A 27,105-nucleotide genomic window follows, 5' to 3' on the forward strand; every position below is an offset into this window, starting at 1 on the left:
GAATGAGACAAAGTGCACTACAGATTGAATCACAGTTCGTTTTAATGAGCACATTTTAGAATTGCATGTATTTTGTTATGAAACATCAAACCATCTTATGGTATTACAAAAGTTAATTTTTTCCCAGGAAATTTGAGTATTTACATGTTGTCCAAAGACAATGCAGTGGGTGTAGGAAACAATGCAATTCAATAATTCACTAATAGCAATGCAGTGCTACAGTATATAAAACACTTCATGAGTTGTATTAAGATATTACTTTTGTCTGTATTCTTGTACAGGACTATTGTGTTCGTTATGACAAGTTTGTCAGTGGGAACTCGTTCAACGGTAAAGAAAACGCTATACCAAAAAATCTGCACATTCATTTGGAGTTGTCAACATCATCAATATTTATACCAATTAACTCAATCGTGGTTAATAACTGTTGGGTTGTGACACATGAATGTTGCTATGCGTATTGCTTAGCTTGTGTTATTGACTCAGCTTGAAGCACATTTCTTAACAATATTGTAAACACCTGTCAGGCAACGTCTGGGTCATTATTCTGCTACACAACCTCATAAAGCCAAACACAAGACAGAATCTTAATACATTTTGGAGGGAGATCACATTGGAATTTCATGTGCCGACATTACAATTCAGGGTTACATATTTTGCTGTGGCCGTTATAATCGCAAAGGTGCTAAACTTTTAGGTCTTCATTTCTTCACTCTTCAAAAGCTGTGCTTGTTCGCATTACTGTCAAGAAGATGGCAGCAGGCCTGTCCAAACAATGTCCCCTCAACGCCCCGGATAAGCAGATAAAGGATGGGTATTTACACTAGCACAGGTTTCTCCTGTTCCATAGAAACAGTTCTTTACTGGAAGCTTATGAGGTTGTTTATGGCTCTCTCTCAGTAGCCTCCACGTTTCCTATCCAGAGGTGGCATGTAGTAGTTCTTGAAAGCCAAGTGGTGTGAGTCATCCCTGGGCTGTGAGGAGAAGAGATGCAGCCTGAATGTCAAATCACAGGTCCCAGTAGACTCACCACTACCCAGCCATTTGTCTGGACAGGGAATCTGACATTAAAGTTACATGACTGATTGTAATGTCATGTCATTACTCCAGGGTAGATGGCAAATAAGCTAATTTCCCAAAAAGTTGACGCGTTCCTTTAAGTGTGAGTAGGATGATTACTTTCAAAACATAACTCGATACAGATTACTGATTAGTTGCTAAAAATCTTAATCAGTAACATAATTAATTGGATTTCAACATCTTGGATCTGATTACTTTAAGATGAATTTGCCTCCAAAATCCATAGAATGTGTCTTACAAATAAATTCTAGATTGACTTCAGTTTCAGTGATGTTATCAGTCATATAAAACCACAATTAACTATTATTTCAAATTAAATAAGATTATGTCTGTCCATAATAACACCCCCCCCCCCCCCCCCCCCCCCATTATCAAATGATGCATCATTACTGTCTTTTCATTAACTGGAATAGATTACAGTTGCCAGTTTTTATAATCAAATTACTGTAATCCCAGTTACCGTACATGTACATCCATAAACGTCCCAACCCTGTCAATCACACATTCACGCTGTAGATGTAACCCCCCCCCCCCACACACACACAGTGGTTCTGACTGGTTTAGTAGTGTGAGAGAGCCTCCGTGTTAATATAGTTTACCTTAGGCAACTGTGAGTGGCACTTCTTAGATGTGATGACTGGCAGTGAGCCTCGGTGGATGATGGTAAGAGAGGGGAGACCGGAGACCGGGTAGGCCACCTGCGGCCCCGGCATCACCACGTTGAGCTTCGGCAGCTCCGCCGGGTAATGCTGGGCGTTCCGTCTGATGAGGGGCTCTGCTACATGCTTTATGTTGTGCTGCAAACAGGGGAATTCAATGTTTTAGTCATTTCTGAATGGGGGAGACATTGACTTGTGACTGCACACTCGTAGGTATTATAGGTATTAGGTATTTCACTCAGGTACACAGGCTTGTTTTTCCATTCGCTGTTCACAAGTCTTGATTAGGAATGTCGAAATTTAACTCACACTGATTAAAGGTTTCTGCCTCGTATGTCTTCCCCTGGCTTGTCTGCCGTGTCTCACTGAGCGCCAGATGTGGTCTACAGAGCTGGCCGTCCCGCTGGTGTCTCCTCCCCCCGTAGTCCCGATGACCTTCAGAAGAGTCTTGGCTCTCCTCTCCGACATCCTTGGATGCAAAAGTGGAAGAGAAGTCGAGGCTTTTAATATGAGTGGTAGAATATTTGTAAGCTTATTTCAATACAATAAAAGGCTGGATGGTTGTTTTTAATATTTCAGCGAGTTTATGAAAATTACTTTTGCCCTTACCTTTAACACTTCACCAAAAAACAATGCTGATTTATTTTGTGCATAATCTTACACACATCCAAAAACTCTAAACAGTTTTGCACACATTGATTTAGTTCGTTATTGAGGGACTGTTACCTTATAATTTCACTGAGTTGTGATTAACACAACACAAGGATTAAATATCACTGCTGACATCATTGGTGGCCATATTCAAACTAATTTACTCTCTAACTGTCAAACTAAATGAATGTGTGCAAATCTGTGTGAGATTATGTGCAAAATAAATCAGCATTGTTTTTTTGGTTGAAGTGCCCCTTTAACAAATTAGGGAAATTAAGTAGATTTTTCCAATTGATGATTATGAACACATTTTCAGTGCTTGGGTAACAACATGTCATATGTCATAAAATGTTTGTTTTCCATCCAGCGGGTTCCTTTTAGGACCTCACCTGACTTCCCTGAAGTACTCGTGTCGCAGTGCTGTCTCTGCAGAGATGCGTTCATCAGGATCGTAGGCAAGCATCTGGTAGAGCAGTGACAGAGCTGGGGCCCCGCATTTTGGAATGAGCCGTGAGATACCCCTGCCCTTTCTAGGGGGGAAATCGAAACGCATCGCTCTAGACCTGCAAGACATTTAGAAACCATTAAGGGTCAATGTGTTTTTCTCTTTTCTTTTGGCACAGCATACTATTTACATAATTTGCTTTTATCAATAGCGGCCTTGCACAGAATTTTTGGATAGTTATCTTTCTTCCAGTGTGGCTGTAACCAATAGTAACCACTTTCAAAAGAAAATGGCTCATTTCTATGCAGTGGTAGAGTAAGTAAAACACTGGAAATGTGTACTGTCCCACTGTGACTTGTTTACAAGATCCAGTAATAAGACACCAAATGATAATGTTTTTGTGACCATCGCCTCTTCCATTGCCATGTACAAAACAATGGCTGCTGTGTTACATGTGTGTGTGTGTGTTTTCTAAGAAGGAGAGGATGTGCTCAACAATTAATTCTGAGGGGTCAATGCTTACTGCTTGAACTTTTGAAGGAGACAACTATCTGGTGTTCCCAACACATCATGGATCTTGGCGACCTGGTCCAGCTCGTTGGTTCCAGGGAACAGGGGATTCAGGCTGAAATACACAACCGTATATGAGGATCTGGCTGTCACAACAACAGTGGTATTTAAAGGCATCAATCCAGTCAAAATGAGAGATGAATACAGTCATAGTTGGAATTAATTAATTTTAAGTATACATTTAGATAATTCTATAAGCATTACTTAATAACTGGTTCTGGCCTTTAATCCCACACCAACATGTAGGCCCATGTACTGTATTTAACCCTTTCACTACCACACGACAGAGGGTTAACCCTTTCACTACCACACTACAGACGGTTAACCTTTGTAGTGTGGTAGTGAAAGGGTTAATATAGTTCCAACATGGCAGCCTTCCCTGGGCAGATACCTGATTATCTCATAGAAGACACAACCTGCGCTCCACATGTCCATCTTTAAGCTGTAGTATCCGTCCGTGAGGAGACACTCTGGGGCTCTGTACCAGCGTGTGGAGATGTACTCGGTGTGAGGGGGCTTTGAGTACACACTCCTACATGAGCCGAAGTCTCCTAGCTTCAGGACATCTTGCTGCAAGGTTTACAAAATATTATATTACTGTGTTCTAGTTTTGTTTTACAAAAAGAAAACCACATGGGAGTCGTCGTGGCCTTACTTTTATGAGGATGTTTTCTGGCTTCACATCTCTGTGAAAGATCCCGCAGCTAAAAGCAAGGAGAGGGGGTGGACATTTTAATGCATATTCCATGAAAGGATTCATGTTGTTATTTCATTTGCTCTTAAAGGTGCTGTAAGTGGTATTTTCTTTGTTAAAATAAGTGTTAAATAGCTCTACATTCTGACAGCCATCACTGATATAGGGTGTCTGTCTAGTCAGTAACATGGGTCTCCCAGTCCCTCCGCTCTGCAGTAAACAGAAAATACATTTTCTGGTATCCCTTCCCACTTTATCCAATCAGGAGAGAGAACCCTAGACATTTAAACTTATTTCAAGAAATCTTGCCAAGCCAAATTTGCTTACTGCACTGGCAGATTATTTGACTTGTTTCAAGGACACATTTGCTTAAAACTAGTTTGTATTTCTTATTTTTGTCAGACCATTTTTGCAGTGTGAAGTTCTCTCTCCTGATTGGATAAAGTGGGAAGGGATAGCAGAACATTTATTTTCAGTTTACTTTACTGCAGACCCGTGTTACTGATTAAACACTCTATATCAGTGATGGCTGTTGGAATGTAGAGCTATTATATATTATAATAAAATATTATTTAAAAAATATATTATATTATAACATGTAGACCACTTATTTTAACAAGCACCTTTAAGCTTTTCCCACATCTACCTGTGCATGTGTTCAAGTGACTTGCAAAGTTGGTACATGTAGTGCTTGATGGTATTATCTGGCAATGGAGTTTGTCTCCCTGTAAAGGAAAGAAGGAACACTTATTCCAGCTTATCGTATTTACAACTGAACATGGCATAATATATAATAATAGCTTTCATTCATTCACAATCTGTAATTATGTATTTACAGCATGAATATTGAATTCATTTTATGACAATCCTTGCACTAGCAATGTGGGGAACTACGGGTACGGCCAATTTAAGAATGCATACATGTTCAAGTCAAGTCAAGTCAAGAGTTTTAATTGTCACGGCATACAAGTATACAATGAAATGCGGGTGGTCTTGCCCGCGACGATGTGCAATACAGTGGTACAACATATAATAGAATCCAATAAAAATACAGTGGTACAACATAGAATCCAATAAAAAAAAAACATTGTGCAATAAACAGGTAACATGGTGTGACATCTCGGTATCTGTACATAGTATTTACAGAGCATATAGGACATGCTAGGTAGCTTTAGTAGTGCAATACACTGTTCCTGTTATACTAATTTAAAGTGGCCTTTCCTCTTGGCCATAAGTGTGCGTGTGTGCGGCATGAGTGTGTGCCCGCTCGTGTTAAAGTGGCTGCTAGTGTGTGAGCGTGCACAGCGTGCGTGTCGTGTGTGTGCTTGTGTGTGGATAGTTCAGTTTCTGTGGCACTCAATGTTCATTGTTCAAGGCTCTGATGGCCTGGGGGAAGAAGCTGAGCCTAAGCCTCTCCGTCCTAGTAGCTGGGGTTCGCAGGCGTCTGCCTGACCTCAGCAGCTGGAACAGGCTGTTATTGGGGTGGTGGGGGTCTTTCATTATTCTGCAGGCTCTGGATTTGCACCTCTTGTTGTATAGAACCTGCAGGGGAGGTAGTGCAATACCCGTGGTACGCTCGGCTGAGCGCACCACTCTCTGTAGGGCCTTCTTGTCCTGTGCCGTGCTGTTTCCATACCAGGCAGTGATGTTTCCGGTCAAGATGCTCTCTACAGCTCCTGAGTAGAAGGACTGGAGTATCTTCCCCGATACTCTGAACTTCCTTAACTGTCTCAGGTGGTAGAGGCGCTGCTTCGCTTTCTTTACTACTGTGTCTATGTGTGTTGACCATGTCAGATCCTCTGAGATGTGGACCCCCAGGTACTTAAAGCTGCTCACCCTGTCCACGGTAGCCCCGTTAATCGTCAGTGGTGTGTGTGTCTCCTGCTGTCCTCTCCTATAATCCACGATCAGCTCCTTGGTTTTACCAATGTTCAGGAGCAGGCTGTTGTCCTGGCACCAGCGTTCCAGTACCTCAACCTCCTCCCGGTAGGCCTTCTCGTCGTTGTCCGAGATCAGCCCCACCACCACCGTGTCGTCTGCGAACTTCACTATGGAGTTGGAGCTGAACTTGGCCACACAGTCGTGTGTGTAGAGTGAGTACAGCAGGGGGCTTAGAACACAGCCCTGGGGGGACCCGATGCTCAGGGTGATGGTGTTGGAGGTCTGACCCCCCACCCTGACCGCCTGGGGTCTTTCACTCAGAAAGTCAGTACCCATGTTATCGCTATAGTCTAAGACAATCCAAAAAGTCTGAAGCAGCTCCATAGATAGTGAATTGGGAACGATGTTAGACACAGAGTGGGGAATGTTCTGTGTATATGGGCACATTTTCTGATTCAGGACTGAGAATAATGCTATATAGAATAAAGCTCTTTTTGATATAAAAACTCAAACAAACCTCCCGTGGGTCCACATAATCAGTCTCCCATTCATTGTCTATGGAGCAGCTCCAGACTTTATGCCTGATGACATCACAAGTTTGAGTCTTACTTCTCTGGTGTTTGGCTTTGGGAGGAGAGTAGCTCATGTTCACAAAGATTGATTGAACTTCCCAAGGGCATGGAAATAACAAATTTTAATTCTTAATTTGGGGTGGTGTTCCTCTTTAACATATAACTCCTCAACTGAAGAATACTTGATGCATTCAGACTAACCTTGTATGAACTCATAGATGTTCATCTCCATTAGCTCACAGATCAAGGATAGGGTCCTTGTCTCCTTGTCACTAAAACATGAAATCAGACATCATTGACATGTCAAGTATAAGTCATTATCAGTCACTAGATTGATTGATCTCTCATTGTGGACAGCACTGTGGTACTCACAATATCAGTTCATGCAGCTGGATGATGTTTGCGTGTGGACTGAGTCTTTTCATGGCCTGGACTTCTCGTAAGTTGTTAGCCTGTTCCAGACTAAGTGAGAGGGAATCTGTGGTTACTTGTACACACTAGCAACACTACAAGTACAGACAACCTGGTTAATGACCTGTAATGATCTATTTACAATGTATACTGCACCCAGTGCACCACAGATAGTGCAGTGATGATGAGAAAAATCAATTGGGCTAATGAATTGGTCAAAGTGTGCTTTAATTTGACTTGTCAACTACTCTGTTATTACTATGTTGGCATGCATCATGCTAGGCAGTTTAAAAACACATGATCAATTGTGGAAATCAGTGCATTAAGAAGAGCTGCTGTCTCGAGCACTGGCATCGTCCTAACCCACCACAATGTCACAGGAGGCAGGATAAGCTGTCATCCAATCGGATAAGGTGTCAAGCTCTTGACTCCTGTTTCAATGGTTATGGGTCAGTGCACATATGATGCAACACAGTGCATGTGAATATGTGTTGTGCAACTAGCAGAAAGCATTATTGATTATATACCATAATTAAAAAAAATACCTGTCAATTGTCTGCTTCATCGTTTTACACGCATAGAACTTTCCATCTTTCAGGTTTTGAGTTTTCACCACCTCTGAAAATGTCCCCTCCCCAATCTTCTTAATTAGTTTGTAGCCTGCATCGAAAACAAAGAGAGATGAAAACAAATACAACACATTATATTGCAACGTTACATTTGTTCAGTAAAATACATTAAAACATACGGGTGGTTTGCTATTGACAGCGAAGTGAACGTTAGCTGGCCAGGTATCTGTCTCAAATGTGCGCCTGCCCTGACCTGGCTGTCATCGACTTACAATGCATTCTTCGAAGTAGCCGCTGCTAAGTAGATGATCCATAACATCGGTGTTTAGACAGCACATAACAGCAGTGTCTTCGTTGGTCGGGTATAGACCTAATTTAACCATCAGCAAGCTAGCAAAAATTAAGAAACACGCACAGCTATACTGGAAAGGTTGGCCAACCCCGCTAGCATGCCCTGTTAGCTGACCGTCGCCTTGGCAACCAGGCACGCCACGCCTCACCCCCAACTCTGACCTGCGGTGGATCTGGAGAGAAACTAGAAACTCACACTGACTACTACACACACTCGATAACGTTATGTCGTGACGTGGTGTCACCGAAAGAAACACTGTAACGCTAGTCTAATAATACACACGACGAGATATATTAAACGAACGATGACAAGACCCCAATATTCGTAAATGCTGGCGAAATGGTTAGAATTACAGTTGTAAAAAAAAAAATCAATCATGTTACCTTTTTTCCAAAGATGGTTGCTGACCGCTAGCTCGGATTTCTTTCGGTGATGCTGTGGATTGTTGTTCTGCATCACGTCCATGAAATCCCCTCTGCCGTTACATTCGATGTCAGGCGTTTTACACGCATTTCGAATGCACGCTCTGTTTTTCACATCAATAAGCCAATTTGAGTAGTGCATCGTTGTATGGTGTGTATGACACATCTGAATACTGTGCCATACGTTTAGGATCAATGTCTTGAAACGGTCCCAGGGCACAATAGCGAGTGTCCCACTACATTCATATGATCACCTGGCAGCAGCATAGCCATACACACATATTACACCCCATCCTACATATCCGCGCAGGTTTAGCGCGCGCGAGCGTGTCATAAACGTGCACGTATAGGTAGGTAGTTGTGTGCGTGTTGATGAATGACAGTGAACAGGACTCCTAATACTGGTTACCCTTTTTACTTGCAACATGTGTCAACGTCAGAGTCAAGACTAAAGTCAAGAGTAAGTTCTACAATATAACTGTCTGTGTGTGTAGGGGGGGTCAGGTCTATGGTCAGGTGTCTTGCGGGCGGAAGAGACCCTTCGGCGCTAAACCAATCAGAGAGGGTCTTCGCTGTACGCGGCTAGCCAATCAGAGAGCGTCTTCGCAAACATAGGCTACGGGGGGGAAAATCACGCGTCGTGCGGCATACGTTACATTTTAGTTTGCTCCAGTTCGGCTTCCGTAGCAAGGAAAAGTAATTTCTGGGCATGCGCAATCGCAGTCAGCGTGTTATGTTCCTGACTGAGGTTGCACTTGTGGCTAGTGTTTATGTAGCTAATAATGATTTGCTTTCAATATATAAATATCTAACAATTCTCAGTTCTGTAGTGTAACCGCCAAGTCAACTCACCATGAAAACGAGATTCAACACTGTGGACATCAGGGCAGTCATTGCCGAGATCAATGCTAAGTATGTGATTGTTGTTTTGTGGTGAAGCGAACCAGCTTGCTAGCACCCTGCCTGTGCATCACCGACATTTGTGTAACGTTGCAGATGTTTGTGCGTAATTTTCTATTCGTTAATGATCTTTTATTTTATAGCTACATGGGCATGAGAGTAAATAATGTCTATGACATCGACACCAAGACGTATCTCATCCGCCTACAAAAGTAAGTGGTATTTACAATCTCACACTTGCTGACAGTTGATGTGTGTACTGTGTTCACATTATTATTATTTTTGTAAAGCTTATCTAGTACTTTAAACGTAATGCTAGTGTTATATATGTGCAACTTACATGACGCCATGTATTACTGAGTCATTTGACACGCTATTTGTCCTTAAAAGGATATTTCACGTTAGTAGAACTTGTCAAGTTTCAGAAGTCTTACCGCTCTATCTAAAGTCATGTAGCGGTGCGTTCCTCATATCAACTCTGATTGCACGCACGCTAATGACGCCACGTGCACGCGCGGCATAAATGTGCTCTCGCTTAAGCACAGACCAGAGCCTTATAATCATGACTCTGGCACAGACTAAAGACGATGCCTAATTGCCTCTACGAATGGAATGTAACACATTTCATTCACAAGTTAGGTGTGAATGTAACTGAGAACGTATTTAACACACCTGACGACCAGCGCTATTGATATGCAAAGTAGCCCAGGTGGTAGCCCCTTTCGTGACTTTCGGTTTGCAAGCCTGGGGCTTTTGTGACCGGAGTCACTTGCTTTTACGCCCCGATTACCCAGTAAGGAAACGACCAAGCGTCATCAAGGGGCTAGCGGTGTGTCAAGAATACATCAGATCTGAATTTAAAAGATACCCAGCGTACAATATGGGTCTAACACAGCTTCACGATGGGGTCTGGAAGCTCGGAGTTGCTAATAAACAGTTTAAAACATTGTTACTCGACGAGTGGTATTTACAGACCGAACGTCCATCTCCGCCGTTGGTGTCACAGCGCATGCGCACCAGGCAGCTAATGTCGCATTCACGTTACGTGGGAAGAAGCGGAAGAACCAGAGGACATCTCGTTGCTACAACTAGGAAGCCTTCACGCTTTGACTCTATATATATCTATGGATGAAACGCCCACATCCATACTTCCGCAATTCGTGACGTGAAGTGGGAGATATCGGGTCTATAAAAGAATCCCATATGTCCTAGTAGGAATTACCACTAGGAGGCTGATGTGAATGGTTTTTCCCAGTCGGAAGCTGGTTCTTCCGCTTCTTCCCAGTAACGTGAACGTGGCATTAGCTGCCTGGTGCACATGCGCTGTGACACCAACGGCGGAGATGGACGTTCGGTCTGTAAATACCACTCGTCGAGTAACAATGTTTTAAACTGTTTATTAGCAACTCCGAGCTTCCAGACCCCATCGTGAAGCTGTGTTAGACCCATATTGTACGCTGGGTATCTTTGAAATTCAGATCTGATGTATTCTTGACACACCGCGAGCCCCTTGATGACGCTTGGTTGTTTCCTTACTGGGTAATCGGGGCGTAAAAGCAAGTGACTCCGGTCACAAAAGCCCCAGGCTTGCAAACCGAAAGTCACGAAAGGGGCTACCCAGGTGGGTACTTATAGCGAGTGCAGCGCATTCCTGTGTGCACGCACGTGCCGTGCACATCAGTGCATGTGCGTGCTGCATGTGCTTCTGCTCAAATCTCGTCCCATGAAGAACGTATCCCTGGTCATGTACCAGTAAACTAGTGACCACTGCTGTCTGCTGTCAATACCATCATTCCTACCAGGTGCCAGGCTCCTCATTCACTTCCATTCCTTTTGAGGACCTATATATGAGGAAAATATAAAGATTCTGTGATAAACACCCTTTACTGGAATATTCTGGAATACACAAAAAACGTTGTCATTTTTCGGCCTATTTATGAATTGGTTTCAAATAAACGCTAGATTATCGATAGTATATGTGTACTTATGCACGCTAGAGAAGCGAGCTGAAAAATCGAATCTCTTATTTCCTGATCGCACACACACACACACATAGGGCACACGCTGATATCTCTGTGAAAACAGCTCTGATTATCCTAAGACTGGTAAAATAGATACCTTACCTCATCAGATGTTCTCCAAAAAGTTTATTCAAATTCCTGATCGCCATTCCAAATATTGATCGCGTTTATTGATCCAACGCTGCGTACTGGAAATATGTATTCCACGCTGTTTTGGGGCTCGAAAATGACTTGGATCCTCTCTGGTGGCTTGTGCGAGAAGTAAAATGAGGAAGCTGGATTCCCCCCCCCCATGTGTTTTCGTGCAATCCATTACAAGGGGGTGCAGTACCACAGGGAGACGATAGGGGGCGGTATTTTCCCAATGGAGCTCAGAGAGAGTTTGCAGCACTAACGTGAGACTAGATTGATGAAATATGAATTCAAATCGCTAATAAAAAAACAAACGACATATCGCGTCGTTGGCAATGAACGGTCGGCATGAACAAATGACATATAGCGTCGTTGGCATTGATAGTGTTAAAGGGTGCATTGGTGGCAAAGCGGATGGCAGAATGGTGAAGAGTATCCAGTTTGTGAAGCCATTTTATAGATGACATCACCATAGTCCAGAATGGGCTATATAAATATATATATTTTTTATATATACAAATATATTACACAAAATAATATTGCTGTATAGTTTGTTTATACTTCAGAAGTATTCTATTCAGACTTGGTCCTCAAAATTAATGGAAGCGAATGAGAAGTTAGGAATGGTGGTGTGGACAGCAGTGGTGATAGACTGCCGTTTTTTTTCGACTAAAGTGAAATATCCCTTTAACCTATGTCCCAGTGATCACTGGTCAGTCATCATACAGTTGTATTTGGTTCCTCTTTCAGGCCCGACACCAAAGCAATTCTCCTGCTAGAGTCTGGGATCCGTATTCACTCCACAGACTTTGAATGGCCCAAGAATAACATGCCCTCTGGCTTTGCAATGAAAGTAAGAACGTGGTTGTGGTGTGCTGGAATTTGTATAATTGTATGTGTGGGTTTTGTTGTTGGAGTGGTTTTGTGACAGAGCTGAACACTAAAAGCAACAAAATTCATATTAGGGATGTGCCGATACCACTTTTTTACTGCCGGCCCGGTACCGATTCTGAGTCATAAATATTCAGTATTCGCCGATTCCAATAATCGAGGTTGATCCATTGCTTTTACTGAGTAGCACAGACTTAGACCATCAGTTTGGGGTCATAGGAAAAAAATTATTGAGATATATAATAAAATGTTCTCCATTAGAAAGATCAACCATGCTTAAAGCCAAAGGACACGCCAACAAGAAGATAGATAGCGATTTCTTCTCTGTGTGTTCAGTAGAAAGATATCCGGCTGCAAGCTAGCCTAGCTTTGCACAAATTAATGGAAACAGATACCACTAGCCTAGCTGTTGGCCAAAAACACCTCTGGGAGTTTTAAGCATTTGTGCTGAGAAGGAAATTGATATCTATGGCCTTGTCTGATTCTAGAGAAGACTAAGTGCATCTTCCATAATGTTGATGTGTTCCTTTTAAGAGATTAAAAATGCTTTTATTCCTGGCATGATACATGTTTCTTGGTATCGGATTTTAATGTTAGGGAAGTTCTCCGATACTGATACCTAATTTTGGCCTGGTATCAGTCCGATATCGGCGCATCCCTAATTCATGTAGAATGAAACATAATTTTTTATCTCACATTTGAATGTAGTCAAGCTGTGCAATCATGCATGCCTCTTCATGGAATGTGTGGTGATCACTTTTCCCCATAGTGTCGAAAACACCTGAAGTCAAGACGGCTGACTCAGGTGAAACAGCTTGGGGCTGACAGGATCATCGACATCCAGTTCGGCTCAGACGAGGCTGCCTACCATTTGATCGTTGAACTTTATGACCGGGTGAGAAAACATGATGGTGTGAATATTCCTGGGTGCATTTTTGCTTACTGGTGATACATGGAGGTTCATGGGGGGGGGTACAAGGTCAACAGTAGATGTCACATGTAAGCGTTAGGCCATGTTCAGATGGATACGATTTTGGGTGTAACCGCCAAAGTATTTTATCGTATGTACGTTTCGTCCACATGGTACCGCGTTCTGGGAGCCTGAATACGCTATTTTCTGAAAACGGGTCCCAGAGTGAACAAATCTGAAAACACCACCCTTGCGTTCCCGTCTTTACAAGCCAGTACGCATCTTTCCTGGACCGATGACGCGATAGCCCACCTCTCCCTTAATCTGAATGAGCAAACCCAGCCAACAAAAAAGAAACATGATACATATGTCTTATATGTCCAGATATGTCCTGGCTAGAAGTGTTTATTAAACACCGGGAGGCTACTATGATGAAATACACGATACGATACTAGCTAGAGATTAGCGTCACATAGCGGGCCTTTTTATGAAAACCCAAATAAGCTAGCTAAGTAGCTAAGCACATAGACTGGTCCATAGCATACGCCTTCAGTTGATCATGATAAATCCTCTCTTACCTTGATGATTAAAAAGCCTCCATAATTTAGTAAACAGTATTCCCATGGCTGGTGTTGAGATTTTACGATGCCAGCTTGTGAGAATTCGTTGTAGCCAGCCAGCTAGCATTGATGCTATTCAATGCTATCAACATTAGCTAAATAGCTAACCAACTAAATACAATGACAGTGGTATCCTGAGGTAACGTTAAATACAACGATAGCTACAGTAGCAAGCTAACTAAATAGCTTTGTTTGTCTGGACTATCATACTAGCTAGCATACCCAACTTAATGCCATTCAGAATGTATTAACATAGCTACAACACAATAACGTTTTTTTTTTATCCACTTTTTCTCCCATTTTCTATATTTTCTCCCATCCCAATTTCGTATCATCCAATTCAACCCTCCCCTGTCACGAACGCTGTTTCTTGCCTCCCACAAGCCGGCTGCAATGTGGACTAAGTCATACATAGCACAAGTCCCCTCCGGTACTTGAGGTAACAGCAGTCGCATCTTTTCACCTGCGCAGCTCGATCTCTCAGTGGCTGCGCAGGCGCACCAACCGACCTGTAGGAGTCGCTGTCCACAACGCCCAATCCCCACCCATCAGTTTCCCACCCTCTAATACTGCCAATTGTATTAGTACGGACGACCAGCCAAACTGAAAACAATGTGGAGAGCTGGATTCGAACCCAGCGTCTCCACATTGGTGGCGAGTGCCTTGCCCACTACACCACCTAGCCGCCCCACAACACAATAACGTTAATACAATTACATGCATCATTGTTTACAATGAACAGGTGGGGCTAGTCGAAAGGACTGGACACAGGGACAAGTTAAACATCAATCAATTAATCGTCGTCGTCTTCTTCATCATTGTCCTCTTCCTTATTATCCTCACCATCGTCGTTCCCTTCGTTCTGAGGAACTCTCTCGGAAGGATCCAGCAGGTGGCTCTTCATCATCCACTCTCTGGCTTTCTTTCGTGAGGAAAGTTTTCCTATACTTTAACTCACATCCTTCTTTTGCGAGGGAGCTTTCAAACTTTGTAGTGGCCACTACAAATAGAAAATGGTTATTGTTGGGAGCTCTGATGCGCTGATCTGACATCGGCGTTCTCTGTGGCTCCGTGTTGATATCCACACGTGCTTGCGAAGCACAAACAAATCCCACGCCGTCCTCAATGAATCAGCTCCGAAGCGTGCATCAAAGCGAGGTGAAAATATCCCACGCCGTCCTCAATGAATCAGCTCTGTGCGCGCATCAAAGCGAGGCTGAAACGCTCCAACGCTGTCCTCAATGTTGGCTCAATGAGCAACGCTTTTAACTTGTAACTTTGCTCTTCTTGGTGTGGTTCCCAATCCACCTTTGACTAATGAGCCAGTTTTTGACTTGTATAAGGGCCTAACTTGACTTAACAAAACAATAAATCTATAAAGCCCTGAGGAGGCTGATACCGGCTAGAACATATAGTTGACGCGTCTGATCCAAAGATAGAATGTCCACAAGGTCCGTTGCAATAACACCCCAAAATGGGTTTATTTACACTAAACAATAATTGATGCACAATTTGCATATAATATATAAAGTGAACGATACTACCTTGTACAACAATACATTACTATCTACAAACAAAACGAATTCACCAAACAACGGCGATGTACGACGGCGACGGTCAAAAACTGTTGGCTCTCTGTCGGTAACCAAAACACACCTGCCTGTCATCAGTCCCATTACCCACTAAGTAGCCACGTAAGTCACCTACTGGTGAGCAATGGGAACTGATGCCATAAACCCAATAGCAGGCATGGCTGTCTACAGGCAGAAATCAACACAAATACGTAAATACAAAACAAATACATAGAATATAACATATGGCAATACAACCTCTAATAATGTCCGTTTTGGCTTCTACAATACCATTGAGCCAAACCATGTTTTACTCAAAATTGAAAAGGAAATAGTCGCGGCCGGGTAGCGCAGCGGACTAAGCGTCTGTCTACCACCACATAGACAGTGGGATCAAATCCAGCTGTGGTGCCTCCGGCTTGGCCGACCGTCCACACTAACACAATTGGCAGTGTTAGCGGGTGGGAAAGCCGGCGAGGGTGGGTCCTGGTCGTTGTAAAACAGCGACTCCTACAGATCGGTCGGGGCACCTGCACAGCAAGGTCGGGTCCTGGGAGAGGTAGTGTGCTCCTTCCACACGTTACACTCCCCCAGTGAGAGTCCGCGCTGCCAGGTGAAAAGAAGTGGGGATTGGCTACACATGTGTCGGAGGAAGCATGTGATAGTCTCTGCCCTCCCAGACCGACGGTAGGGGGCAGAGCACGCAATGACCAGGTAGGGGATTGGGAATTGGCATAACGACTAACATTGGGATGTGGGAAAGATGGAAAAAGAAAGGGGGAAAAAGAGAAAGTAAAAAAATGTAATAAAAAAGGAAATAGTCAAAAATCCCCCCCAAAGAACACAGAAAGACCAAGACCTTGAATAGCACTTGTGAAATGTCCATACTGTGATTTGATATCAATAACTATTAACATCTGGAGATATCTGCTAAATATTTTTTTACTTCCACGATTGAATGGCAAATACCTTTTCTTTCATCTGAAAATGGCTCAGCAGACCCTCCTTATTCACAATGGGCCTCATGCATGAAGCGATATAAGAACAGATTTCATTCTTAACTAGCATTTCCTCTTACTTTGTTCTTACCTGGGATTCAGCAAAGTTTTCTTATTGTTGCTTTTTTTCTCAGGCAAGAACAAATTATAAGAGTGGTTACCGAAATAAGAAATTCTTACCCCAAAAAAAGAAATAAAAAAAAGCCTACCATTGGTCAGTGGCGGCCGGTACATTCTTCTCCATGGGGGGCGCTATACCAAACATTTTGCAAACATGTACCACGCATTGGCGAATATTTAATTAGGTACAACTATCACCATTGCCATCAATCAATATATGATCACAGTCAGTCAAATGCAGCCAATATGCCCTACACAATCAGAGAGAGAGAGAGACTAACTGACGTCGGCCAATCAGAGAGCGTCTCCGAGAAATGCGGCTACGGAAATTATAGACGCTGCTTGCTTAGACCGCTTCAAATCGCGCCCGGCTTCCATCATAATACATCATATTTCAACGCACAGCGCGTTACGCACTGATTGGCTGCGACGGATACAGCGATGAAACCAGTGCACGGCGTGCACGCCCACTGTAAGCGATATTGCGTCTAGCCCGAGAGAAATGCGGCTAGGAGAAATGCGGCTACGGTAACTGAACGTATTCTCTACAGTCAGTCACTTCCTGTTCAGGAAAACGATTATTTATATTTGATATATTAACGTTATATTGTGCATTGGAAACACAAACATACTTAAAATGAGTAAATATTATTCATTTTAAACATGTTTATATTATTTATAGGGCTATAAAACAAAAAACAAAAAAAATATATTTCTTCTTCTCTCTTTTAACAGGGAGGGCGGCGCTCTAGCGCCCCCATTGACGGGCCGCCACTGCCATTGGTTAATTGCCCCCAAATACGACTTTAAAAATACAGAACTTTTCAATAATAATAATAATAATAATAATTATTATAACTTATTGCGTGCGTTCTGTCTGAAATGGATTATATATTGCTGTTAGAATAGTTATGCTCTGGCCGCCCAGGCCATTGATTGATTTTATTAACAGATTGCAGAATGGGTACAATACAGTACAGCTCAATACACACAATTGTTAAGGGGAGGCAGACCAGAGAAAGACTTTCGTCTTGTTTACATCAGGGTCCCCCATTTTCAATTCATCATCACATTTATGACATACACAACATACAGATATACAGATATATATCATGACATTTATGACATGACATACAGATATGCAGTACTGTATTGTATACGTAGCATAGAACGCATATTTAGATATCGTCTATATCAGTGGTTCCCAAACTTCTGTTTTATGCGGACCACTAGATTGTTATCAAGAATATTTGCGGACCACCTCGTATGCAAACAGTAAAACATAAATAAATAAACAGCTGACTTAAACCCAGTAATACACGAGACCCTCTTCTTGAACCAAGTAGGTTTAGTCGATAATCCAATGTACAGTTACCCCCACCCCGCCTACCCCCCCCCCCCACCCCACCCACCCAACCACCTCCAATGTACAGTTCCCCCCCCCCCACCCCACCTACCCAACCCTCCAATGTACAGTTTCTACATCAAATGTATATACTCTTCTTTTTTTTTAACTCTTTTTGTATCACAAACTGTACTGTATTTGTAAATCTGGTATGTCATAAATGTCTAGATGTAGCAGTACTGTATCTGTATGTCATGTATGTCATATATGTTATGATGAATTGAAAATGGGGGACCCTGATGTAAACAAGACGAAAGTCTTTCTCTGGTCTCCATCCCCTTAACAATTGTGTGTATTGAGCTGTACTGTATTGTACCCATTCTGCAATATGTTAATACAATTTTCAATCAATCAATCAATCAAGACCCGCGCCGCGGGCACTGCGTTCCGTTCTCAGAATGGATTTGAGAGAGATGTGTCATCCAGTTTGACTTGGAGCACACACTGTATATGCGCACTGCCAGTCATCAGGCTATAATGCGGAGATACCGTAATTCCTCTAATAGTAACCGGTATTCAATTAAAAACCGGGTCTCTATTAATGACCGGGTGCGCTGTTGAGCTAAGCAATTATAAGCCGGCCTCCTAATACAAGCCGGGTATATTTTGTTATTGTTGTTATATGCTGGCCTGGCTGTGCAGTAAATACCATATAATGGTATGGTGTTAATGTTTACCAAGAGAGTAAGCCTACCTCAGAATTGTATAAAACGAAATTATTATTATTATTATTATTATTATTATTTATTATTATTATTATTATTATTATTATTATTATTATTATTATTATTATTATTATTATTATTATTATTATTATTATTATTATTATTATTATTATTATTATTATTATTATTATTATTATTATTATTATTATTATTATTATTATTATACCAGTATTGTGATTGCACTATTTTACTTTATTTAACTTTTTTTGACCACCTGTAAATGCACTGTTTACTACCGTATTTCATACAGTACTTGATTTCAATAAATGAACCCAGTACATTTTACTGGGTTCAAACTGACACAAAATGTTGATTTATTCATTATGATCTGTTTGAAAATTAGAAATATAGGCCTCTCTCTTATACATGCCTCCTCCTAATACAAGCCTGGTATCCGCTACAGTTGAAACAAATACAAGCCGGGGTTACTATTAGAGGAATTACGGTATTCAGACTCTAGATCTATTTGCAGAGCCAGATGAGTGGCAACCTGTGCGATTGGCTCTTGACAACGCACAGTCGTTCAGTATTGACAAAGCCTACAGTACTTTGCTGGAACGATTCATTTTGCACGTACTGTATACAGTATGTGTGTATGCGTGCACTGCGGGAGGTGGCCAGAAGCGAGCAACTAGCCAACTACTATTATATTACTATATTAATACAGTATATTCCACTATATAGCTATAGGTGCTGTATGATGACAATACATTTGATTCCTATTTAATTTTGATCCATCGCAAAGCGCTCCAGCGCTTGAATACGGCCGGAGGATCCGATGCAGACCCACGGCTCTCGTATTATAATGAGCCCACAAGGCGTGTCTCTGTATGCAAATGACTTGCGCGAGAACGCGCATCCAGTTTAGAATGAGTGGGATTCACCATTCCAAAAACCTGGGTAAGAACAGATTTGGACTTAAGAACGGCTTGATGAATGTGGCGGTGGCTTTTCTTAATGTTCTCTTAACGGACAGGTAAGCAAGAATATAAGAAATAATAAGAGAGTATTGTTGAATGAGGCCCAATGCATCTAGACAAACCATACAACTCACCTATTGGCACAGGACTCCAGTTTATGAGTGTAGAATTTCATGGTGTTGTGATCAACCTATGGCACAATATGTCGTTTTATACAGTGAGGTCAAGTAAAAAATCTAATAAAAATGTGTTATTGTTGTCACTCACATTGAAACAGCTACTGTGACTCCATCATCACACATGGATTTTGTTGGGCTCTTTGATTCCCCAAGGCCAAGAGGGTCAGCTTTACAGCCAGACCCAATGTCTGCAGTCCCAAGACAGTGTCCACAAAATGTCCACAGTATGAGCTGAAATAGGCAGATATATCTGTAATATATATATAATATTTTCAAAAAGCTAAAATAGCATCTTTGTACTGCATACATGGTTTTGATCCTAGAGACTAGCATGAATTATGTCTATAAACATGATACTCTTGTGGTTCCATTGAGACATTTTCATTAGGATACCTAGCGGTGAAAGGTCAAGGCACTGCCAATTTTTCACCTCAAAATGTTACTTAAATATGGAGCATTTTATTTTCTCAGTAAGCTAGCATGGTGTGGTTGGTGTCTACGGGTTCCTCAAGGTCTCCAGTTTCATATGATGCCATTATCTTCACTCTAGCTTTAAAATGCCCACTACCTCTGAAAGATGGTAATGTTGACTGGATGCCCAGTCTCAGAGGGTTGAGGTGTGATGTTGATATTGAGCTGTGTGTGTCTCTCAGGGTAACATCGTTCTCACAGACTACGAGTACACCATTCTGAATCTACTGCGGTTCCGCACGGCTGAGGCAGAGGATGTGAAGATTGCTGTGAGGGAGAGGTACCCTGTAGAGAACGCCCGACCCCCTGAACCTCTAATCAGTCTGGAGAGGTAACCGCACAGAGTACTGTTAGTGTTAGGGCCAAACTATTCCATATCACGGACCCCACAAGTTTTCCCCAGGGACCCCTATCTGAGAAGATTTCATTCAGTTATTATTTAAGGCAGAATTCATAGTCAAGGGTAGGGACAAAACCGTTGAGAGTAAAAGCCTATTTTCAGAACACATGGTCTTCAATACCACTGCTATGCCGATGACACACAGTTATACATTCACTCCCCTCCTGACACCACTGCTGCTACTATTGCCCTCCTCCTGCCTCTCTGAAATAAAAATCTGGATGAACCACAACCTTCTCCAACTCAATAGCACTAAAACTGAAATCCTTGTAATGGGCACACCTCACATTCTCCGTAAAAACCCTGACTGCTCCATATCCATCAACAACCACTCTATCCTCCCCTCTCCCACAGTGAAAAACTTGGGTGTTCTTTTTGACCCCAAACTAACATTTGTACCACACATCAACAACATCACCAAGACATGCTACTTTCACCTCAGGAACATTTCACGCATTAGACCACTACTGTCCCCCTCCGACACTGAAAAGCTGGTTCATGCCCTCATTTTCTCCCGTCTAGATTACTGTAATGCATTACTCATTGGCTCAACATCTAAATCCCTCCATAAACTTCAACTAATTCAGAACACCTCAGCCCGCCTCATCACCCGCTGCCCCAAATTCTCCCACATCACACCTGTCCTCACTTCACTGGCTCCCTGTCAAGTATAGGATTGACTTTAAGATCTGTCTCCTCACTTACAAAGCCCTCCACTCCCTAGCACCTGATTACATCTACAACCTTCTTCAACACTACACTCCCTCCCGCTCACTCCGCTCATCCAACTTAGCCCTTCTGAGCACACCACACTACCGCCTTAAATCCACAGAAAACAAATCATTCTCCTCCGCTGCTCCCCGACTCAGGAATCAACTCCCATTACACATCAAAGAAGCCCCATCTGTAGAAACATTTAAGTCCCACCTCAAAACCCACCTGTTCAAACTTGCATACCCACACTCCTGACCCCCCAACCCCTGCATCACTTACATTTTCACACCTGTACAGACCTATACTTTAGTATTATTATTTATTTAAAAATGTTCTCTCTTGTCTCTAAGTTGTATTATCCCCACTATGTTGTCATTGTGAAAGTTTATGTACTGTGTTTGTCCCTGTACTGTGTTTGTCTGTATGCTATAATGCCATGTATGTAAAGCGCTTTGAGATTCCTAATGTAAGGCGCTATATAAAATTAAATTATTATTATTATTATGATGATCGGCATTAAAAAAAAATTGTGAATGAAATAATAGTGAAACTAAACTATTCCTCCCCACCCCCAGAACCACTGGCTTAGGGAACCAAAAGACAGCAGTGACATAAAGGTTAGAGAAGCAGGGCTTGTGACCAGAAGGTCATCGGTTTGAAACCCCAGATTAGCACGAAAATCTACATAGGAGAAGTGAATGACTCTCCTCTCCCTCAACAACTACCACTGAGGTGCCCTTGAGCAGAGCACTGAACCCAACTGTTCCTGTGGAGTTGGTCAATGGTTAATAGTCAAATACTGTAGCTATACTTTGCTTTTATTTAAGACTATGAGAATCAATTGAGGGTGTCTCTCATTTTCAATGATGCAGAGCATCCAAAACAACAACCCCATCAGTATGCAAATAAAAAAGAAACAAAAGAAAAGTGAGCATAATAAAGTAAAAATATGGGCGGCTGGGTAGCGCAGTGGAGAATGCACTCGCCTACCACCGCAGAGACTCTGGGATCTAATCCAGCTGTCAGTGGTACCTCCGGCTTGGTCAGTCGTCCCTACTAACACAATTGGCAGTGTTAGCGGGTGGGAAGCAGGCGGGGTATGTGTCCTGGTTGTTGTAAACTGCGGTTCCTACTTGTCGATCGGGGTGCCTGTTCAGCAGGGAGGGGATCGGGGGGAAATAGCGTGAACCTCTGCATGCGTTACATTCCCCCAGTGAGAGTCCTCGCTGTCAGGTGAAAAGAAGCGGCTGGCTGACTCCACATGTATCGGAGGAGGCATGTGGTAGTTCTACACCCTCCCTAGGGCGACAGTGGGGCAATGCGCGCAACGACCTGGAAGGGAATTGGCATAATGACTAAATTGGGATGGGAGCAAAAATACAGAAAAAGTGAGAACAAGAAAAAATAAAGTAAAAATACTTAGTTTATGTTTATTTAGGATCCCCATTAGCTTTTGCACTTGACAAAAGCTATTCTTCCTGGGGTCCGGCACACACAACGATACAACAATATTCAATACATTACATCATTATCAACATCAATTACATCATTATCAATATCAGTTAGGATGATATTGTACAAGATATTTATTAGTAAAAAGTATTCAAATAAAATAATTAAAATCAAATAAATAGTGCTTCCTGAGCAGCACTCACTGCCATCAACATAAATACAACTAACAGTCAATTGGTTTTCACCGCTATGCCATAAGGGCTCAGTGCATGCTCGTTAGTAGATGGCACTTTAACTTCCTCTTGAAAGTGGCCTTGGATTCTATTTCAGCTAAGTAGCTTGGCAATGAGTTCCATTCCATGATAGCTCTGTAAGTCACAGAAGATTTGAGTAGATTTGTTCTGGGTTTAGGTGCCATTAGATGGCCTGCCGTAGCCTGTCTGGTCATATGGTCATGTTCTTCTCTTATGTAAACTATATGATCATAAAAATACTGTGGTTTTTTGACAACTTGAACATTTCTGAGAAAAGTAATGAGACAGGATTGCAGACGTTTCTCAACCGGAAGCCATGATAATTGTCTGTGCATAACTCTAATGTTAGTGCGCTTTGAACAGTGGAGAGCTAGCCTGGCAGCCTTATTTTGAGCTATTAGACGCAGGAAGGCTTGAAATCCTGTTTTTAAAATGTCCACATCTTATAACAGTGCTGGGTGCTGCTGAACATCAGTATGCATGCTCAGTAAATCTTCCCTGGTTAAATACTTGATAATAAGTGAAAAAAATTATATCTTTTAAGATTCAACATTAAACATGTCACTGCCATAGCAATGAATGGTTGTTTGGCCTCGGAGCAAAGCTCTTAAGGCATCAGTGGTGGCGATGAGAGACAGATTGTTAGAATGTATTTAATACAACTGTGATTTATTGAAATTTTCAGACTCACTGAGATCCTTTCCAAAGCGCAAAATGGAGAACAAGTGAAAAGGGTCCTTAACCCACACCTTCGTAAGTATTTCGGCTTCCTGTTTTGAAAGGGTTGAGAAGTGACTTTCACAATGCTTTCTCCTCCAAATCCATGACTAAAATGCATATCCCCATATCTGTCAATAACGGGCTTTAGAAGATGATGTAAAATTATTGTGAACAGGCAGATTTCTGGGTTAGAAGATGGTTTGGAAGTCTTGTTGTGTGAACAGCTGCCACAGAAAATCTCACGACCATCGTGGGAGAAAGCTTGACCATTCTCATTCTCTTCCCCCGCTTCTGTACATTTTGCAGTTATCATGGTTTCTCAATGAATATCGCTATAAGTGATCCTCCAAAGATGATGACCCGTAGCAAATCTCTTAACTTCCCGAGCCAGAGTCACTGTCTTGAAGCTTTGTTGTCATGCAAACGGCAGACTATGGGTGCTTTAAGTAACTGAGCGCTCACGGTGAGAATCCCATCTAGCACCTTTAATGCATCTAGATGTAAGAGCGTCCGTGTAGGATCCTTTTCTTCCATATACTGAGCCTAGTCAGAAAGTGCTCAGCAACGCTCTGAGCGGCTCAGAGTGAGCGGAACTGAGCGACCTGTTAAGTGCATTTTTTGTGTTAATGTCCAAATATCACTCAGAAAACTCAATCTATGCTGTTCATGCTATGCACAACCAACACTTCAACTTGTAAATGCTGATAATTAGGTTTTAAATCCCCTATACCAAGACAGACCTACCTTTTTTGTTTGAAGGGCTAAATTCTTGTTCTGTGAACAAACGCTACAATATATAATACATACTGTAGATGTCTAAGACAATATGAACTTATAGAGCACTGTTTTTGTCTGTTTTTGCTGTGTGTTTGTTCTGTGGTGTGTCTTCCCTCGGCTCCTTGCTCTAATGGCATCAACTGAAGGGACTCTTGATGGCCTGATGGTACTTTGTACAGGGATTATATTTGGACTATGTGGACTGAATGGCAACTGTGAAGCTGTCTCTTACACAAAGCCATGTAAAAAGACATTGCGTCTACTATAGATACCTGTATAGTTTTCAATCTTTAACTCATTCAGCGCCGGAGCGATATGCCCGATATAGGTCTAGAACGCCACCGCTTTAATCAATGGGGGGACTGCAAGATTTGCGAGTGCTTAAAATATATCTTAAACTATAGCTATGGGTCTAATACACCCGTCGATTATCAGTGAGTTGCTTCCAGTCAACATGTACAAAACGGATTTGTTTTTTCATCAGTACATTTCCGTTTTATATCGTTTTGAATATGAATATAGTTTGGGTGCTTCTGAGTAATTCCAGGGAAAAGACGCGAAAACAGCGTTTTTGTGTAATTCAATAAACACGTTGTCTTTTTTCGCCTGATTATCGAATCTTCCTGAAATCAACGCTAGATCATCATTATTATCCTTCCTCGTGCAAGAATGAAAAGAGCCTCGTAGCGCGAGGCTCCCCCAGTCCCCTACTACACTCAACGGCACACAGCCACACACACACACACAGCATCGATCGTGGTAGAAATAAATATCAGATCAACGATAACATTTATTTATAGTGTTCTTACCTTGTATCTGATGTAATGCAAAAGACATAATCCAATTATCTGATCGCCATTCCAAATACTGCTCGTGGAGGTCCGTACCACATTACCGACCGTTACACACTGACAGGCGGGCGGGGTTACTGTTCCATGCCATCGTTGTTGAGGCCTACCGCCTGAGTATTTAAACCCCGCCCGCACGGCTCGGATCGTCCCAGAAAATAAACTACACCATTCCCAATGGAGTGCAATACCAGCTGGAAGGCGTAGGCGGCGGTATTTGCCCTTTTGCGACCTCAGACCCATTCCCAACGATAACATCAGGCTGGATGGATGAAAATGAATGGATATCGCTAATAAAAGAAATAACGATTAAAACACGACTATACTCGTGATTGGCACTCAAGCGATGGCGAGTTAACCCGACTATCATCGTGACTGGCGCTGAATGAGTTAAGACTTGATATGTCTAACACTGGTAGGAGGCACGAAGAAGTGACAGGTTGTCTTGTTTTTTCTTGTTTTCCTTTCTGTTGGGGGGGGGGGGGTATATATATTTATTTTTGTCGTCGTTGTGTATATCTGATCTTGGTCTTGATTCTGTCTGTTCTGTCTGATTTTTTGTATACCATATGTGTTAATAAAACATTGAATACAAATAATACCGAGAGAGAGAAGTGCATTTCTTGCTCTGAGCGAAGCTGAACCGCTCAGTTACGGGCTTGACACACCCTATGTCTCTCTCTCTCTATTCAACCAGCCTATGGAGCCACTCTGATGGAACACTGTTTGATGGAGGTGGGACTCTCGGGCTCCGTCAAAGTGGACAGTCAAGCGGGTGCTGCTGAGGGTATGTATAGTAACTTTCTTCAGTAGTGGTTCTTTTAATCCCAGGAGCTTTTAGATGTCCGTGTTTATATATCACTGATCAAACCCAATGAGTAACAATCAAGCTAACTGATGTGACTGTTTGTCTGTAAGTTGCACCTAAAGTCCTGGAGGCCCTGGAGATGGCAGAGCAGTACATGGCGAGAACGGAGAACTTCAGTGGCAAAGTAAGCAATTTAAAAAGTCTTAATTTTTACAGGGAATATTCTGAAACAGTCAATCTGTCGCATTCACGAGTTCACTTCTTCGTTTCAGGGTTACATCATCCAAAAGAGCGAGAAGAAGCCGAGCTTTGCTCCCGACAAACCCAGTGAAGAACTGCTCACGTAAACCCTGTTCTCTCGTAGTGTTCTGCATGTACATACTGTTGTAATGTTGTTGCTAACAGCTATGCTACGTTAATTTAACTTTGATTTCTTTGCACAGGTATGAGGAATTCCACCCGTTTCTCTTTGCCCAACATGCAAAGGCCCCCTATCAGGAGTTTGATTCATTTGATAAGGTGAATATTTGCTAACTATCAGATCATGTCTTGATGTCTTGCTAGAGAAAGTACATTTTTATTTGTCCTTTACATGGAAAATGTGTTTCATCTTCGTCCAGTAGTTTGTTCTCAATGACATAGCAAAATATTATTCCATCATAGGGTAAGTTTTTAAAAACAAAAGTCAGTTTTGATAAGAATAAAAGCGGTCTCTCTCCCAGGCAGTAGATGAGTTCTACTCTAAGATGGAAAGCCAGAAGATCGACACGAAGGCCCTCCATCAGGAGAAACAGGCCATGAAGAAGCTGGACAATTTTAAGAAAGACCACGAACATAGACTGGTGGCACTGCACCAAGCGCAGGTCCGCAGCATTTCATTCTTACTTATTTATTCATATTCATGGCTGGATGTTGATAATTGCAACAATAGATGGCTCTGTCTTTGTGTTTTGTCTTTTGTTG

The 27,105-nt window shown here is 42.2% G+C and overlaps 2 protein-coding genes across 2 annotated transcripts in view; one reads left to right on the top strand and one right to left on the bottom strand.

The window, feature by feature from the left end:
* Window positions 1-68: 68 nt before the first annotated feature.
* Window positions 69-8,527, bottom strand: mok (MOK protein kinase). The gene is made up of 12 exons (XM_084311654.1): window positions 8,268-8,527; window positions 7,509-7,623; window positions 6,925-7,014; window positions 6,754-6,824; window positions 4,746-4,824; window positions 4,061-4,109; window positions 3,797-3,975; window positions 3,359-3,460; window positions 2,780-2,953; window positions 2,049-2,208; window positions 1,680-1,877; window positions 69-974 (listed from the first exon to the last, which is right to left on the bottom strand). Exons 1-12 carry the CDS (start codon window positions 8,470-8,472, stop codon window positions 897-899), a joined length of 1,500 nt encoding a protein of 499 aa, XP_084167780.1. The 5' UTR covers window positions 8,473-8,527; the 3' UTR covers window positions 69-896.
* A 511-nt stretch (window positions 8,528-9,038) lies between these two features.
* The window catches only part of nemf (nuclear export mediator factor), a 45,864-nt gene continuing 27,797 nt past the window's right edge, over window positions 9,039-27,105 (top strand). The window contains exons 1-11 of the mRNA XM_084310965.1: window positions 9,039-9,218; window positions 9,350-9,418; window positions 12,110-12,212; window positions 13,020-13,145; window positions 20,352-20,500; window positions 23,675-23,742; window positions 26,032-26,121; window positions 26,253-26,326; window positions 26,415-26,485; window positions 26,586-26,661; window positions 26,865-27,005. Of these exons, the coding sequence (XP_084167091.1) occupies window positions 9,160-9,218; window positions 9,350-9,418; window positions 12,110-12,212; window positions 13,020-13,145; window positions 20,352-20,500; window positions 23,675-23,742; window positions 26,032-26,121; window positions 26,253-26,326; window positions 26,415-26,485; window positions 26,586-26,661; window positions 26,865-27,005 (1,026 nt within the window). The 5' untranslated portion in view covers window positions 9,039-9,159. The remainder of the gene's footprint in view (window positions 9,219-9,349; window positions 9,419-12,109; window positions 12,213-13,019; window positions 13,146-20,351; window positions 20,501-23,674; window positions 23,743-26,031; window positions 26,122-26,252; window positions 26,327-26,414; window positions 26,486-26,585; window positions 26,662-26,864; window positions 27,006-27,105) is intronic.

The sequence above is a fragment of the Notolepis coatsorum genome (assembly GCF_963971535.1).
Source record: "Notolepis coatsorum genome assembly, chromosome: 3".
In the NCBI taxonomy this organism is placed as follows: domain Eukaryota; kingdom Metazoa; phylum Chordata; class Actinopteri; order Aulopiformes; family Paralepididae; genus Notolepis; species Notolepis coatsorum.